Below are 19,387 nucleotides of genomic sequence, written 5' to 3'. Positions count from 1 at the left end.
GGAAGTTCATAAACAGGATTTGAACTCAAGGTGATAAGTGTATTTAGCTGTAAAAAGCATTTTCAAGGAACAGTAATGTGTTTATATAAAGACCCAGAGCATAAAGTACCTTGAATAAAATGTTCCTATACATAAGGTACTGATGGTCATCATTGAGGTTTAGTCGGTCATCCCTTAGTTGCAGGTTTTTCCTTGCTCCGCTTCTCCGTCTATATCACGGGTATGAATTGCAGCATCGCTGATTTGTTCATGTTGCGTAATGATGTCTTTAGGTAGGCCAAGCCTTGGCTGCAGTGCTATAACCATCGACATGCATGAAAAGATTCACATCATAAAAACTGGCAATAAAGGTAGAGAAAACCATTTACACCTTACATATTATTGGCATATCTTCATAATAAATAGCCTATTTAACCCTTAAACGCCGAAGCGGTATTTTAAAAATCGTGTCCCGTATGCCGGCGGCATTCGTGAGTGAGCGCCGAAGCGGAAAAAATCACTTTTTTTTTTTTTTTTTTTTTTTTTTTTTTTTTTTTTTTTTTTTTTGTTTTGTTTTTTTTTTTTTTTTTTTTTTTTTTTTTTTTTTTTTTTATTATTATTATTATTATTATTATTATATTATTATTATTATTAATTATTATTTATCACAGCACGCTTAGTTTTCAAGATTGAGATTTCATTTTTGGTCCTTTTTTGTCATTGCCTGAATTTTAGTATGCAACCATCAGAAATGAAAAAAAAAAATTTATCATATAAATATTGGGATATATGACAGTGCGAAAAAAAATTTCATATAATTGTATACAAATCGCACTGTGAGCAAAACGGTTAAAGCTAACAAGTTAATTTTTTTTTGTTGTATTGTACACTAAATTGCGATCATTTGGGTATATAACACATTGTAAAATGATCAAGGCAACACAGAAAATATTATCACAAAATGATGCATGCATTCATAACGCGGACGTAAAAAAAGCGGTTTAAAAAAATTCACCATAAATCGAAATATTGTGCTAGAGACTTCCCGTTTGTTGCAAAATGAAGGTAATTGATTGAATATTACTAGAGTGTAAGTGTTGCCACTTACAATTGTAGTTTTCGACCATTTCGGTTGAGTTAAAGTTGACCGAAGGACGAATTTGTTCTATTTATTGTTATTCATATGAAAATATTTCAAAACTGATAAAAGCTACAACCATAGGTTGTTTTTTGTTGCAGTTTACATGAAAATTGTGCACATTTTCATATATAAGACTTTATGTAACGGCTAATTTAAAATGGTGCAAACATTACGATAATCTGACGAAAAAATGTCAGATTTTTTTCGGAAGAGTTACCGTGCAGACATTTGGTTGGTTGTGTGTGTGTGTGTTTTTTTTTTTTTTTTTTTTTTTTTTTTTTTTTTTTTTTTTTTTTTTTTTTTTTAAGTAAATAAATTCACCATAAATCGAAATATTGTGCTAGAGACTTCCAATTTGTTGCAAAATAAAGGTAAATGATTGAATATTACTAGAATGTACGAGTTTTAGCTTTCAATTGCGTTTATTGACCATTTTGGTTGAGTCAAGTTGACCGAAGGTTGATATTTTGGCACTTATCGTTATTTATATGAAAATATTTCAAAACTGATAAAAGCTACAACCATGTGTTGTTTTTAGTCGTATTCTACATGAAATTGCGCACATTTCCATATATAAAACTTTATGTAACGGCTAATTTAAAATGGTGCAAACATTACAACAATTGGATGAAAAAAATTATGATTTTTTCGGAAGAGTTACCGCGCGGACGTAAGGAAAAAGTTTTGTTCATAAATTCACCATAAATCGAAATATTGTGCTAGGAACTTCCAATTTGTTGCAAAATAAAGGTAAATGATTGATTATTACTTGAATATAAGAGTTTTAGCTTGCAATTGCGTTTTTTTACCATTTCGGTAGAGTCAAAGTTGACCGAAGGTTGAAAATTTGGCACTTATTGTTATTTATATGAAAATATTTCAAAATAATAAAAGCTACAACCATGAGTGTTGTTGTTGTTGTTGTTGTTTTTTTTTTTTTTTTTTTTAATACATGAAATTGTGCACATTTTCATATATAATACTCCATGTAACGGCTAATATAAAATGGTGCAAAAATTATGTCAAAGTGACAAAATAATTTCTGAGATGTGTCACTGATACTTTTTAGTGCGAGAAGAAAGAAATTCGCGCTTGCGCGCCTGCGTAACGATTGTAAACAAAACAACACCTTGATCCGTGAGCTCCCAGCATCCCCCAAGGCGCGTGATTCAAAAGTTTTCACCTAGTAGGTCTATAACTATTTTTCCGCGAATTTAAAAAAAAAAAAAAAACTTTTTATATCGATGTACCATACACGTACCATACGTCCAATCGGCACCCAACAGACAATTTATATCTACGTTTAATACGTCCAATCGGTGTTAAAGGGTTAAGGAGTAATTCCATACAAGTGAAATCAGCCTTTAACTCTTGAGTGGCAGGCAAACAAAATGTAAACATCCAGTTATACGCTTGCATTCACAGCAATGTTTTATTGTTCAGTAACCTTTCAGAAATTTTAATAGTGTAATTCTAGTAATAATTGCAATGATTAATTCAAAATTCATTATAATTTTTGGTAGTAAATTATTTCCGGACAATGCGGTCATACAAACGATAATTGTCATTGATTATCATACTGTATTGTACTTTGTGATTGGCAACGAAGTATAAGCAATAAACCATTTTTCACCTTTGGTATATCTTCATAATAATAAGCCTAATTAGGGTATAATTCCCTGGGGAAAGCATTTTTCAAGACAAAAATACACTACAAGTTTACAGTATGCCTTGATTATTATGATGTGATTGCATTAATACAGATTACGTACAGTTTGGTATTGTAATTAGTACAGTAACTAATTTTTTATCATAAAGTATATTCATTCATGCATAAATATAATACATACGGAGATCACGGTGACATCACTAAACCTGCAGTCTTGTTTGTAGGTACGTACTATTGTGAACAATGTAATGGTTACACCGTTCTACAAACTATCCACATATTTTACATATGTATGCTCTAAACTCACTTGTCTTACTGGGTTTTTATTTGTGGAGCATTTCTCCAAATAGTATATCGCGGAAAATTAACTAAATCGTGAATTTATTTTGTGGAGCCTTTCTCAAATAGGTAAAATTACGCAGAAAATTAACTAAATCGTGAATTTTTTCATAGAGCAAGACTCTCTCTCTCTCTCTCTTCTCTCTCCTCCTCATCTCTATCGCATCTCCTCAAGTCTTCGTCATATCATCGTGCGTCATCCATTTCTCCGGATCTCAAATTCGTCGTCTCTCTCGTCGTCTCTCTCATCTCACTTCGTCTCTCTCTCTTCTCTCTCACTGCTTCTCTTCCTTAGTACATGCGCGACGTCATCTCTCATCTCGTCCTCCGAGGGTCTGAATCCTCTCTCTCTATCTCTCTTCTCTCATCTTATCTCTCTCTCTTCTCCTCTCAAAAATAATAATTCCATTAATGAATTAGTTTCTTTTAGCAACTAAATTGTTTGCCTAAATCATTCTTTCAGTAATAAATGTCCATCAGCTGATTCTCAACATACGCAAAAAGACAAAATTAAATTTTTATTACTATATTTTGCTGTTTATATATTGATATTACAGTAGGGTACTGTAATCATTACAGTAAATCATTTTTTGTATCATAAATATTCATTCATGAAATATAGTTTTGTGCAGCAGCCATATCATGAAAATACTAAAGTGGAATTGTTAGCTAATATACTTTGTTTGCAGATTGATGAAGGAGAAATTGAAAATAGGAAAGAATTTATAAAAGATTTACAATAAAGTTTGTTCATACTTACCTGGCAGATATATATATTTTAAGTACCCACCCACCTCCCCTCAGGAGACAGTGGAGATAGAAATCTGATAGAAAATGGGAATGGTTCCTGATACCCGCCTCCAGCGGCGGGAATGGGTACTAACCACCTACTCCCACTACGTGTGTCGTAAGTTTTTAGAAAATTAAATTGTCGGACTTCAGAGAATACAGCTATATATATATCTGCCATGGTAAGTATGAACAAACTTTATTGTATCTTAACAATATCATTTTCACAAACCTTGCTCGACCATTGCAAGCCTAAAGCTCAAATATTTAGTATGTAAATGAGAATTTTGTATCAGGTAGTTCATAGCCCCAGTGAGCAATCTTTTATTTATCCACCAAGTAAGTATCTTCAAATAACATGGCAGAACATGCAAGTTGGAAATGTACTTGCACCATTGTATGCCAATGTTGCAAGTCTCCTTTCTCTCTTCATTTTCCATAAACTACCTAGATCTTACTCAGATTTTACAAATGTAGTTGCTTAAGATTTGTTGACTTGGAAGTCTAGAACAACAGTTTAGATTTCAGAAATGTAATTGCTTGAGATTTGTTGGTTGCAAAGATCATTTTTTTACTATTATTTGTAATGAATCGATAGCTTGGCATACGTGACTTTGGATTGTTTTGATTTTTGGCTTGGTTTTTTTTCCTTAAATATGTCAGGTTCTAGTTCGGCTAGTGCCAGAGTGTGTATGAAAGACGAATGCAAGGTGAGGTTACCAAAGCTTGGTGGATCCTCACACAGTGTGTAAGGTTGTAGGGGGCAAGTGTGTAGGTATGATTTTCGCTGCACGGAGTGATGTTTTATTGAAAGTCTATTGGAAATTTTCTGTCGACTTCGTCTTTGTTTTGAACATCTGTTCTTGCTGTTTTTAGTTTCTTAACATAATAAAGTACAGGTATTCAACTTCAAATTGACACCATAAGTAGCTTTATACAGCAGGCACAATAAGAAAAAAATATTGAAGTTCCAGTAGGCAGTCGTGTGCTTTGTTGGTAGGTGGATGCCTTCCTCTTACTGCTCTTCTTCAGTGCTAAGGCGGCTAGCCTACTCTCCAGCACAGAATCTAGTTTCTTGAAAAGCGACTGGAACAGCGTCTCAGATGTCTCTTTAAGTGAAGACGATGACGTCATTGCCGGGAGGGATGCTTTCTGGCGATGCTGATACAAAATTATGCAAACTTCTTTAAATATTTTTCTTCAAAGATTTTTTTTTTCTGTGAAATTTTCAGTGTAACTTACTAAGTATGATGTAAAATATCTCTGAAACTAAACCCTAGAGTATTATCTCAGGTCTGTTTAAATTGAGTCCCAGTATGGTAGTAATGCATTGTAATAATATTGGCAAAACCAGTTTAATGTAAGTGTCTTGATGCCAATAAGACCATCATTCTGCATTTACTTAACCCATTAAAAGTAACGATTCTGAAAGTAGTTATTTTACATCGGTGAATCCCATTTCTTTAGTAAATGGCAATCCTAATTGGATTTTGTTTGGTTAAATATTCTCTAAAAAGAAATGTTAGATTTATATTATCTCCTTTGAATTAGTCATACTTTTCAACTTTCAATGTAATTGGAGAAGTGTTATTTGAAGTGTTAAGGAGAGTGGGGAACAAGGGAAGTGTAATGTTGGAGTATGAAGTGGGTATCACAGAGGCTAGGAACATGGCCAGATACTGCTAATGATTGTGAATTGAAAGCTACATTTTTCATCTATCATAAAAGGCATAGGATGGAAAGAGGTGTACTGAGGGCAAGAATAGTCAAGGAGATTACCACAAAAAGCTTTCCATAGTAAGTGCATTAGGTATTGTAGGAGTAAAGCTTATGTACAAAAGAACACTAGTATCTGTAGGTTAGTTCCAGAGTTCTGTTGGAAGAATTTTCTTGGCGGCAATGTAGCCTTATATCTATATCCTACTTTCCTTTTCATCCTGAAATGTCAGTCAGTCAGTTGCCACATTCAGGGGTTTTCAGGATACATCTGATAGTTAGATCACATAGGATATTGGATTTCAAGTTAGCAAGATTTAAGGAAGAGAGGATGATCATATTTCAATTGAATTTGTCTTGTGTGATGTAGCCTGAGAACTCATAGCTGGTGGTCAGGCGTCCATGATGTGTAATCACTTCCAAAATAGAGGCCCTGTCATAGGTCATTCGTCTCATAGGAAAATCATATTCTTTGCTGTTTAAAAAATATACTAGGTTTGTTAGTAAAATGTAGGGAATCAACAAGTAAGAACAAGTTATAGAATTTAGCTTAGCTCTGGGCGGTGTAATCACTTGAACAGGAGAGTAGACATGTTTTGAAGTAAGACGGGAGAGTTGAAACTTTATCTGGGAGGCATTGACCACAAATTACAAGATTCCCATTCAGATGTGATACAAGATCCTATTTTGTTAATGAATAACGTTGCGGTCAAGTTAATAATAAGAGTGACTTATAATATGATCTCTGGTGAGATGATCCCCCTCCTTGGGTCCCCTTGCTTGAGTTAGAGAACAGGTTGGAAGAAGAGACCCTCTTGCTGGGGCAAAATATCACAGTCCTATAGCTGTCAAGGGAGCAGATGGGTTTTTAAAAGTGGTGAGTCTCTTTGGAACGAGAGTAGTCTTGAGCATGGGAGGATAAGAACTTGGTGGTTTCTAGTTTCCAGTCACAAGAACCAGGGAGGTCTCGGCTAACTGAGGACAGTCCTTTTATGTTAGCCATTGTGCCTATGGAGGTTGAAGAGGAAGTTACTTAACCAGAGCAAAGAAGAAACTGCCCATTATATCAACCACACGTCTAAAGTATGACTGCTGCCATGCAACAAGTGATTGGTTGACTGCTAGACTTTATAGCCATTATAGCACCCACTGAAGACTCTCCCCTAGAGGCATGAGCATCTTGATGGTCAGTTCACTTGTGTAAACAAGGCATCCTTGTACCAAGAAGCTCCTTTACTGGTCTTCCAGGCTGAAGATGGGCGGTTTTGCTCAGCACTCTAACAATGGAAATGGTTTCTACTAAAATTACCAAAATGCTTCGAGTGCCCTACATGGTAAAGTTTCCTGGTGGCTTCTGTAATCGCACATTTCTTCAGGATCTGCATATGTGGATGTGAATGCACAGCTTGCACTGCAGCTTTTGTGGGACCCAAAGAAGGCAACTATGGTCTGTGGACAGGGTATCTTTGAGCCTTGGCTTCTCTATCCAGACTCAACAGCGCAAGAGACTGGGTTACAATAGTAGAAGCAACCACTGCTCACAAATGCAGTGAGAATCTCATTTGGTATGGTGACTGTTTCTGTGTGTGTGAGAAGTCCTCCATGAAGACAAACTCGCTTAGTATTGTATGTACTCAAATGTATGGTGATTGGCTAACTGATATGAAGGGGAAGGGGTAAAAAAAAAATATATTTCGGCCTGTATTCTGGTTGATTTTGTGTATAGTACAGTAGAGTACAAACTATTGGATTGTGTATTATACTGTACATTGAAAATGGAACCCATAGAAAATATAATTACCAGGAGAGTCTGGCAAATGTGTAGTATGGTAGTGGTGTGCCTCTGTGCATTACCTATCAGCATTACTTGCTGTCTGTATGTTTTACTTTTTTGTTGTACATTTGCAGCATCCATTACACACATACACATGTACATTACTTACAATACATTGGGATGTCTTTTGTTGGATGATAATTAGTAGTTGACAATGAATATTAAATTTGGCTAGGTAGGCTATAATATTGCTTGCTGATGTCCAGTTTTAAAAAAAATTTTTTTTATTATTATAAATATTATTTATTTATTTTTATTTTATTTTATTTTTGTTTGCTTACTCATAATTGTTATTTCTGCAGGTTCTCTAAGTTTAGTGTATTTTTCATAGGCTACCCAAGGTTGAATGATGATTTGGGTTAGCCTAGAGGTAGCTTGTCAGTTACTTCCCGTCACCCTTTGACTTGTTAGTGCAAATGATAATAAATTGTTATTGTAGTAGGTAGTTGCTTGTAACTACTGAAGACTGAAAATGCTGGTAAGTTGAGAAGATCATAGTTTGTTAATTTACCAAGCTAAAAAGTAAAATGGGCTGAAATGAAATTATTAATTTTTGGCCATTAGAAAAGGGAAAAAATGTGGATGGTTGATGAACAATGAGTGATGAGTTGCTGAGCAAACAATCAGGGGAACTTTTGCTTAGAACTGGTAATAGCACTTGCACTAGTGAACCTGGAGTCTTATCTGTGGATCCAGGTGGTACATATATGGACTGTTGTCCTGTCTGTTAATCTTGTAGACCACAACCTGATAGCATTCGAGACTGTGTTCGTGGTGTAGGTATTGTTGATTGCATTGAAACAACCGGGTAGCACATTGGACCCCTAGCACTCACATCTTTTCAGTGACAAAGGTTGGTTATAGTTACATGGAACTCATTTAGAATATAGGTATCATTCTCAATTTCTAATTTATTTATGAGAGACGTCTGTAATTGATTTTGTTCTGCAAAAATTTACCATGACTAGTATAGGGACTTGTTATTCACGAGGAAATTTGAGATCTTCATGATAAGCTTTGGCTCTTATTGTAATAAGTACTTCAAGCTTGCATGCTCTATCATTAGTATTATTATTATTATTATTATTATTATTTTTCCCTCAACCCATACGCTGTACTTACTCCATAATAATAAATGCGCGCTTTTTTTTCCCCCAGTGAGGTTAGTGTCACGTTTTTCTAGATATATTATTGTAGTTGTGCCTTAGTCATGTAGTCAGATCTCATATTGCTTGCACATTCAACTTTGCTGTGCAGGCTCGCACAAGTTTCATAAATCATGTTTTATCTTGTTAGTTTTTCATTTATATATCTTATAGCTTAATCTTACCTTACACCTTATGTGTTTTTCTGTACTGCTCTGTATTTTATTCTTGTTTGACTATTAAATAGTGTAACCAGACCACTGCACTAATTTATGTAGCTCTCACAGTGCTGCCCCAAGAACTTTGTCTTTAATAAGTTTCTATTAAGTTACAGATTTGTTAAAATTTCATGGTTTGGTTTGTTTAGAAAGATGATCTTGGAAAAATTTCTCACTGATTTGTTTCCAAAACTTGATGATTTAAACTTGTGCTGTTACTTTACATTCTGTTCACATATGGTTTGGATCGTATGGGCTATTCATCAATCATCCTTGGGTCAACAAAGAGTAAACAATTCTAAAGGTGCATCCATGGTACAGTAAAACGTGTTGTCAGCTTATCACATACCCATAACAAGAGGTTGAAGACACTGCTATAATCGTAATTGGAGATAGTCTTGCCAATAATAATGGATAATTCTATGAAGCACTAGTTAGTATTACCAGTAAGTTTTGTGGCATATTCAACCTGTTTGTAGTGTGTGTGTAATAAGTTGGTGAAATATATTCATATGTATTAGTACAATGAGGGACACCCTAAGATAATCAAATTGCTTATGTCATTCCTTATGATCTGGTGAAATTCCATATTCCAACATGAGGCTTGATCTGTATTTGATTATTTATTGTCAGATTTATTATTCCATGTATGTTGCCAATTATTATAATGAGTTTTACATCATATTAAGTTACTAATAGTGATTGCTAGCGGTGATTGCTGCTGCCCGCTAGTAATAAAGTGGTATGCAGTAGATCAAGATTGATTACCAAGCGCTCATGAGTGAGGTAGGGAATGTTGAAGGGGATTTAATAATCAAAAGAGAGAGAAAAAAAAAACCAAGCTTGAAGGCCAGTTTTTGTATAACTCAAGAATTTAGCAAGGACATGATTGAGCAAATATCTTGTTGATATTTTAATAGTTTATACAAATTAGTGCAATGAGAATGCTGAACCAGTATTAATTAAAGATTTTCACATGGTTCATCAGTAGGGTTTGTTCTTGAATAGGAGGTTAAAAACTAGAGCAGGGTTAAATGAAAAAAGTTGGGCACCGTAGCAGAAAGAGACCCAAGGGAATGGGTGAGAAGTAAAAGGCAGTAATGCAGCCAAGGCCAAGGTAACATTGCTTGAGTACCATCCGCAGTGTTCCATAACACTGGAAGCGAGACCCTTATTTTGGGCAATGAGAACCTTATGAACTGTAAATCTTGTGGTGGATTAGATAAAGGAAGGTGTGTCAGAAATATTGTATTATAAGGTGGGAGAAGAGCATTTGTTTCGTAAAATTCAAGACCAGATTGTGTTTTCTGAGACTAAACTAAAGAACATTATAACCAAGAATTGGAAACCTGAACTGCTGCAGAAGTTAGTAACAACTTTGATTTGAAAAGAGCCAGAATTTATCTCTATAGAAAATAGGTTAGAATGTCAACATTCTAGTTATTACAAATAAAACTTGTTCTTTCCTTTGAGGTACAGCAGTTCCTGGTGAACATTATTCAGCTTTATAACAGCAATAGTAGTAGATTCAAGGCATAACATAGAAACAGGATTGCTCATAGTAAGGATAACATGGAGATTTTAAACGAGGCAATAATTGCATTTTAAATATTTTACTTTCCAATTTCACTTTTGATTTCACCTTACATAGCTGCCCAACTTCTGTAACCTTAGTCTTGCTCCAATTTCTAGCCTTCATTTAAGAACAGTCTCGCGAAAATATAACTTACAATTGTTCTCATGCCAATCTATTATATATGTACTTTAGTGTAATAATATAGTATTACATATTGCAGCTGTTTATGGTGTACTGCAGGCATTATTAAAGTTCTATGTAGCATCCCTTTGACCCCCCATTCAACAGTGGTGGCATGCTTCCCCCCCCCCTTCTTGCTAAAATTTTCATTCTTGATTTAAGAACAAATCCTTATTGGATAGCCTACTGAGAGAAAAATTTACTCACTTGTTTTGTTTAGTAGCTGAATTGTAAGTATTAACAGGTAACTGAAAATATTTCATAACTTAGTTTATAATTATCACTGCTTGAGTGGACAATTTTATGGTATTAACAGTAATACCAGCTTACCCATAATCTTTGTATTAAGGAAAGCTATTGGGGCACTTGGCAAATTTTCATTTGAAACCATTTTACACACTGTCCTTTTCACTTTGAAGATTTCCCCAACCCCTTTGTTACTAAAGTTTCGTATCATAAGTTGCATTATTATTAAGAAGCTAAAAATTCACCATAGATATCTAGTCAGTTTGGCAGATCACAGTCTGTTATTCCCAAAGAGAGATTTAGGTCCGTTAATAATTCTTTCTAAACACCTTACAGACAGCTCATGAAAATTTTCACTTGAAGACTATCCAGTGTATGAACTCTCACTTTCAGTCAAAAAGCTTATAAATCATTAGTACTTGGTTTCTTCCATTATATTGATAGTCTTAACCTTACCCCATTCTGATGAAGAATATGGCTTCTCCAACATACTCATTTGCAGGTTTTATCTATTTGTCAGTCCTCAATAGGATCTTCTCTTGTTTCCATTCATTAAACTTCTTACGGTATCAGCCCCCTTCTCTGATGTTCAGATGGTTTAACCACCACAACTTGCCTTATTCAGCAAACCCCAAATCATTACAGTTTCTCCTGATATTGCCATTTCTTCATGTATCCAGTCTCATGACAAATTTTATTAATGTAAAAACCTTTGTTTCAGCTGTTTGTAATTGGCTCTAGTTTTTGATGCAAGTGTTCAGGACATGTGGCCAAAAGGCAGGATTGATCTTATAGAGGTACATATTATTGTTTTTGCCTTCCATGGTTTATTTTTGCCTTCTCATAATTGAATATAGCAGGTGGAGGTTATATGTAGGTGACTTCCAGTTTAGCATCAAACAACTTCAGTCATGAAATTCTGATGTTGATGTAGATCTTGGTCTATCAATGAAATGTTCATTTACCTTAGTTTTCTTGTGAACAACAGATTTTGTGTTTTTCTTTGATTTTCTTAGCATTTTGATATCAATCAGAATGTCATTTTACTCTTCCAAGTCATTCTAAAGGTCATATTTTCTTCACATTAATGCATGGTCCTGTCGATAAATTATAGTAAGGTAATGGCTTCCTGAATGAGGTTTTCTCCCTTACATTTGCTAAACTTAAATTCAGTAAGGGTGATGTAATATGTAATAGTATGCAGCCTAGGTTCTTTTATACGAAGTAGTTTAACAAGATCACGGTGTCACTCTTTGAAGCATACTATTTTGCTGTTCCTGTGGATTTGTTCTTAACGAGAACTGAAAATTGAAGTGCGGTCAAGTTTAGTTGTTAAGCCAGGTAGGGAAAGACCAGAAGGAGTTTTGTGAAAGCTACCAGTGTAAAATGCCTGTTTTAACTTCAAACTGGTCTTCATTTTCAAACCAAGACTTTGCTGTATGTTGAATGTGTGGGTAGGTGTTGAAATTCTCCCTTTTTAAGAAGCATCGTGGTATTTAACAGTACTATAGTGTATGTTACATGAACCATTTGTTGTAAGTTTGTAAATCAAATTCACAGATGGAAATATAGTTGTCATGTTTCATCTCATATCAGTTATTTCCAGGAGTCAAGATCATACCTAAGGTTTGTCTTCCATGCCTAAAGCTGTTTAGTTCATTCCAATTGCTCGAATACCCTTTTTTAAACTCCGAGGGAATAAAAAGAAAGATATCCCACCATAACTGGACCTTTAAATCTATTTATCCCTTTTGTAAACAGGTCATATTAAATCACCAGTCATTTGGTATATCTAATCCATTGTACTGTTAACCAAGATGACCCAACATCTAAGCATTGCTTTCAAATCCTTGGTTTGCCATTTGGTGTTTAGAATATTTATAGCTTCAATATCATTTATGCCCATAGCATATATCCCTTGTTGATTATGCTCCATTCCACCTCCAAGCCTAAGTTTAATTCACGTTGAAAGCAGTGACCCACCTTGCTCTTACCCATGATCCACGAATTGTTTTGAGTGAGGAATAATGCAGACAAGTCATCTGATGAGAGAGATGTTTTTCTAAATATTCATTGCCACTATTCCATTCATAAGGCAAGGTGTTGCTCTTGATGATACGTAAGAACATGACTATATACTGAGTTTCACTGTGAGATTCATGGGTGTGCCCCAAAGGATTTGTTCTTAAACAAGTGGAAAATAGGAGTAAAGTAAAATTTAATGATTTGAACCATTAAGTGGAAAGATACTGTAGGCATAAAACAGTGCACTGTAGCTGAAAGGTCACTGCAGAAAACTTTGATGTACTGTCAGTATACACTCACCTATATAACCTCCAGAAATTTCCCTTACATCCCAGAATATCAAATGCATGTACATGGTTAAAGGGCTACACTCCACAACCATCCTCAGTGTTCTTTAAATTCTGTTAAAATACATCTGTATGTTAGTGATTTCAGCAACACTAGTTTCAAAATTTTTGTGCATAGCCAAACAATCGATCTGTATGAATTCAAGTAAACACAGTACTGAATTGTTTGGGATATCTGCTATGTAAGTATTAAAATAAAAAATTTGGATAAAATAGCCAAATCTGCAGATTATATAACTAGACTAAACTTTGAAAAATATTTTTGATTGGTAGCGTAAAAAAAAAATTTTTTTTGAATGTTGAAATCCCAAATTAAAGGGAATTGAAGCCATAGGATTAATCATGAGTACTAATTGAATATCCCATAAGGTGGTGGTATAGTATATAGTTATTGAGAATTAGGTACACCCATTTAATAAGATTATTATTGTTACCCTGGCAAAATTCAGACTAGGTCATATTTAATTTCAGTCAGCTTTGCATTTATAACCATTTTGAAGTGACTGGACTTCAACACACTGAGTTAAAAGTCTTGAACACAAATCAGTGAAAGATACTGTCTAAAGAACTTTAAATTCATTCAGTTTTTACAAATTGTAATTGTAAGATAGTACCAACCATTTAGTCATCTCTGATAGGTGAGTTAATGATCAGATAAGACTGTTTAGTAATAGAGCACATGGAGTGACACTTGTATACTTGTGTATCAACCAGTCCTGTTTCTGTACCTACCTCTTTTGTCTCTGCATATTGTGTATAGTGCGAGTTCCATCTTGTATAGGTTAAACTTAGCTAGGCTTGCCATTTGTACTGCATTTAAAAATGATTGAATTAAAGGTATTTACAGACAATTTACTGTTTACCTTTTTTTTTTTTTTTTTTTTTTTTTTTTTTTTCATCACTAACTTCAGTCTTCTCAACCCCATCCCACCTACTTGCCCTTCCATGCCAAGGATATGTACAGCCATTAGTGCAGGACATAATATTAAGAATGGTTTTGGAAAAATTTCATAAAAATTTATTCTGAACTTCTAATAAAAAACATAATAAATGGATTGATTTAATGAAAACTACTTGTACTAGTAAGCTTATTTTTTTAAATTTCAAATACTAGCTGGTAGTTTACCAGAAATGTAAGGAGTTTGTAATGAAATACATTTTGCCTTACGTTTTATTGTCCATTTTTCAGTTGTTTTTTGTTTTGTGTTGATTTTTAAGTCCGTATGTATCATGTTACTTAAATTGTCTAAATGTTGATACTGACACAATACTCAATAACTAATTTGATTTGTGAATCCTAGTTTAATCTTTCTAATGTTTTAAATTGCATAGCCTTTACTCCTGCAATTTAGACATCCCACATGTACATTTTGTACTCTGCTCATGAATGCAATGACCTCAAAAATTTGGTAGAAATGAGGTACCAGAAAGATGCCTTATAAATGAGAATATTTATGGTAAGTATTGAAGAACTTGAAGATTTTAAGATTGCCTTTCTGAACACTGTTCTCCCTCTTGAATAGCTTCCAAATGATTTTCAGTTGTAGATTTTATCCCCCCCCCCCCCCTCTTTTTGTTTAAACTATTTGTTCCATCAGGGTGTATTTGTTTCATCAGTATTTGTAACATTTATCAACAGCATTTTTCACAAATAAATACTGTATGCTGAATGCATAGTATATATATTGGAAAACAGTTAAAAGCAGAAGGTTGAAGTAGATGATTACAGAGATAGTATGTGCAACAAAACTAATTGTAAGAATGGTAGTTGGTATGTAGTATACCTACCACCCAATTGACAGTCCTTGTTTTTACCTGTATGTATACAAGGTAAATATTTTTATTACTTGCAAAAGTGCAATAAAAGGAATAGTGTTAACAGTATCTGTGACTTATTTCAGTTATGTTTAGGGGAAGTGGACACATTTCATCCATTACTAGAGATTAACTTTGGTGATTGAAGTTGCACGGAATTGGATCTTCATCAGAAAATTGTGGTGCATCATGTTATGAGATGTAGTAACATTTTAATAAGTTACTAAAGTAAAATCATTTTAAGAAAGTTTGAGAAATCACATACGCATAAGAAAAAAATTTTTTTTTTTCTTTTGTGCTAAAATTAGGAGCATATATTTCTCTCCATTCCAGATACATAGTTCCTTCTCCTCATTGCCTTACCCAACAAAATCATGTGATGTGGTTCATGAAACACTGAGCTTACTCATGTTAATGGCTAACAACTTATTCTTTTTTCAGATCCCATCGAATGGTTGGGAGGTATCGGTATAGGTCTCGGTCCCACTCTCGTTCCCGTTACAGTCGGTCACGATCTCGTTCATGAGGAAGAGATCAGCAAGGTATATTTGATTTCATCTTAGAATTAACGGGGCCTTGAGAACTGTGTAACAGCTCTTAATATGAGTGAGAATCTTGTGTCCTGATGTTAAACGGCAAGTCAAGCACTGCTTTTAAATGAGCCATTGAAATCCATAGGCAGGTTTAACAGATGATTTATATATATAAAGGTTTTTTTTCCCATTACTGTATTAAGTTTTTGGTTTTCATGCCAAGCTACTTAGCACAAATGGTTATTGTAAGTAGTTACATTTTTGTCCATTTGTTTGTTTTTGGAAAATTTCATTTGTCCAAGTGTTAACAGGGTTGAGAGTTAGTTTTGTGTTGATTTAGGTTCGGATGTTAACATAGGAATTTTTTGTTTGCTGAAGTACATCTTGCGGTGAATACTATAGTCTTGATAGAAATGGAAACGGACATTGCTGCCACTTATTGTCTAGGCAACCTTAGGGTTACCAGTTGCATAGTTCAGAGTTGTGACATTCTTCAACATTTAGGTTTGGTGCCTGGGCAGTTTCATCAGGTAATCGTAAGGATACTAAGTATATAGATGGTTATCTTAAATTGACTAGCATTTACATTGCTGAGGTAAGTATAAGAAAACCATTGTACCTGGCATGTTATAAGGAAATATGCTTGCTACTTCAGGCCAACATCATTAAAAATGATGGATGGTTGTCTTATGAATCTGGTGAAAGTTGGGTCCTTACGAAATGAGTGGATGCCAGTTTTGCTAGCAGGGGAAGTTTATACAGTAACGGTACTTTTAAGGTTAATACAGTATGTGTAGCACTTTCAACTTGATTGTGATAGTTACTTTTATACATGATTAAATTTCTTTTATACAGAAAAATTATTCCAATGTTGGATACTGTGTCTTTATTACTATACTAAATTTTCTGACATTTCAAGATTTTTAGGTTCACTAGTTCATTGATGGTTATAGAAGATAGTATCCCATATTATATTAGAAATATAAGAGTTGTAAGTATAGTAATGTTCATAGAATCCGATTACCGATTTACTTATACTTTCTGATCAGCGTAAAGTTGATTATTTCATCACTTGATGAGTTTTGTTATTTACTAACCTAACTCTTCCAGTAAAGAGTTAGTCAAGTAACACATTTTCAATAAATTGAATGCATGTTCATATGTGGTAAGACAGAAGTTCTGGCTTTTTTAAGTTGCTTATGGTAGTTTTTATCATTTAAGTCGAGGAGGGTACGTACTTATATTTTTTGTGATGTTCATAATGTAATCTTTACTGCCTTTCAGATACGTTCTGTTAAATATTGCTAAATTGTTAGATGTTTACTTGTTACGCTCTCATCAAGATATGTAGCATACTTCAGTTATGTTAGTGTTGTTGAGTTATTGGTTAAATGTTGCATGTGGCCATTTAACATCAGTTGAGTTTGTAGATACACTTGTTTTGAATAGAATTTATTTTTAGTCTTACAATCCCCTTTGAGGGCATGATGTGTAATATTTCCATGCAGTACTTTCAATTATGTGACTTTGGAAAAGTGTTGTGCTTTGGAACATGGCTACAACCTTTATACTTTTGAAGTGCTCTTTGGAATAAGTTCCCCTTATTGAATTCCAGTCTTGGTATTCCCAAATGTTAATACAACAGGTGGTAAGTGGTCATCCAAATTGTGTTGTGCATTATGGAAAATTACATAACAAAACAACCTTTTGCCTTGTGAATGTTGCATTAAAAGAAGTGCAAGATACTGGTGATCAGAGTGTGTTTTGAAGTACAGAGTCTCAGCTGGGTATATTTGTAACAAGTTTTATGTATTAATACTGAGGAATGGCCATGTAGGTGTAATATTTGTGCATTAACATTTAGTTTGTGTGTGTATGGAAGGATTCTTACAGGTCTTATCAATAGCCATTGATTTATTTTTAAATAAAATGATTAATTTCTGGTAATCTGGGTCTTAAAGAACTGGATTTAAGGAGTCCATATGGCAGGTTTGGAACTTTTTGTCTGTATCTGTGTATTTCAGTTGGTGTTTCGTCTATATCTGTGTATCTCAGTTGGTGTTTGAACCATAAACACAGAGCAGAAATATTGCATATCTTGAAGGATTTTTTATTCTACATTTCCAAGTAAAAAGTAAGAATTTAAAGGTAGTTTCTGATTCCTTTATTGTTGTTTAGTAGTGTAATTAGAGTTCATTTCTGCCGAGTGTGATGACGTGGAATGTCAGGCAATGGCATTGGAAGGGAACTTCACAACACACCAGTCTATCAGAACACTTAAGACTGGTTTGGTTTGATAAGGTAAAATATGATGATAATTATACAAAATTTGGGTTCCCTGTGCTAATGACTCCAACCAATTCATGCCTATCATAGATGTATGCTTCTCTTGAAATAAATATTGCTACTCACTGATGTGGAAATTGTTGGTGGCCTTGTTGATATTTATCAAAATATGAAATTTCCACATTGCTGTAACATTTTTCCTCCAGATTATATGTTATTTATAATTTCCATCATCCATTATATGCTGGGTAATTAGAAGATAATCACTGGCGGTCATAAAGGGTCAGGAATGCACTGTTTGGCTTAGGTTTATACCTACTCGAGGCAGTAAATGTGCCCATTTCTCAATTTCACATTATACAGTATAAATAAAGTATAGATTAACTTATAATCCTAGATTTTACTATGATTTCCTCAGCTCATTTGCAAGTTTGATTTTTGTTCATATGATTTCCTCAGCACTACATATATGCAGTTTTAAATTTTGATTGGAATATAAATAAGGAAAAGGAAGACAGTTGAGCTCAGTCATGAAGGAAATAACAGAATATATCATGAAAGATTTTAAAGTTGATGAAAAGATTTTTCTAAAAATTCTGAATTTTCATGAAATAAATGTTAAATGTAAACTCATTGGCAAGTATTACATGATTGCCTGCTAGGAAAAAGGATACACCATAGTCCCAACTGGACAGGGACTTGACTTGTAGAAAAACGGAAGACCACTTTCTGACAAGTAGCAAGTAATCTGAAAAGGAGTTCAGACCAAGATAGGATTAGGAATTTCTTGTAATCCATCCCTTGTCCAAGAAGAAAGGAACAATAAAGCAACTTGGTTTTGATTACAATGTTTTAACATTTCCATTTTGTTAGAGCAGAACAAGCAGAGCCCAAAGCACAGCAGTCAACTTGCCAACAACAGGAGCAGTCACTGGCTCGGTAACAGGGAAAGGTTCCAGTTGCAGAAGATAAGATGCAAGCAATAGAACTAAAAGTAGAAACACAGTCAGGGCAGTGAACATTGTAGTTGTAGTATGAGGCTACCTAGAATATACAACAATGCAGGAGTGATGTAATGGCAACAATATCACGATTATTACCCTGTCTCCAGAAGCCAACTAAAAAATAAGCAGAATGCTTCTCCATCCATTTTTTGGTACATCCTTCTGTAACAAATCCATCAGGCAGCAGATTAATCCCAGCAAGTAACATTCGAGTCTGGGCAAACTTGCTAGTCTTGAACAGTATAATAGAGGGATTATCATGAGCAAAGAAAAAATGCAAAATGGTAAACTACCTTGGAATTTTTCAAATGTTCTCTTTATAATATAAACCAATATATGTCGTGGATTACTGGTTTACATTAAAAAGTAACATGGAAGAAAAATAACCATTAAAATATATGTAAGCATAAACAGAAAATACTGCTAGGAAATGAACTGCAAATATATACCCAATACTATAAGAGGCAAAAAGAGATTAGGCTTTCAAAAGCAATAATGCATACCAAAAAGCAGAGGCTGAAAGAGGTGACTTTAATCACAATAAT

At 34.2% G+C, this 19,387-nt stretch overlaps 1 protein-coding gene across 10 annotated transcripts in view; it reads left to right on the top strand.

The window, feature by feature from the left end:
• The window catches only part of LOC135216331 (serine/arginine-rich splicing factor 7-like), a 78,418-nt gene extending 60,189 nt beyond the window's left edge, over positions 1–18,229 (top strand). For 5 of the 10 annotated variants that reach the window (XM_064251533.1, XM_064251531.1, XM_064251527.1 and 2 more), the window contains 2 exons: positions 11,554–11,629; positions 15,461–18,229. In XM_064251533.1, coding sequence (XP_064107603.1) covers positions 11,554–11,563 — 10 coding nt within the window. In that variant the 3' untranslated portion in view covers positions 11,564–11,629; positions 15,461–18,229. Of the gene's footprint in view, positions 1–9,117; positions 9,277–11,553; positions 11,630–15,460 lie in introns of all 10 variants that reach the window. The other 5 variants (XM_064251523.1, XM_064251530.1, XM_064251529.1 and 2 more) reach the window with 2 other exon arrangements.
• The last annotated feature ends 1,158 nt before the right edge of the window (positions 18,230–19,387 follow it).

The sequence above is a fragment of the Macrobrachium nipponense genome, chromosome 6 (assembly GCF_015104395.2).
Source record: "Macrobrachium nipponense isolate FS-2020 chromosome 6, ASM1510439v2, whole genome shotgun sequence".
Lineage (NCBI taxonomy): Eukaryota > Metazoa > Arthropoda > Malacostraca > Decapoda > Palaemonidae > Macrobrachium > Macrobrachium nipponense.
This window is presented reverse-complemented; position numbering and strand designations above follow the sequence as displayed.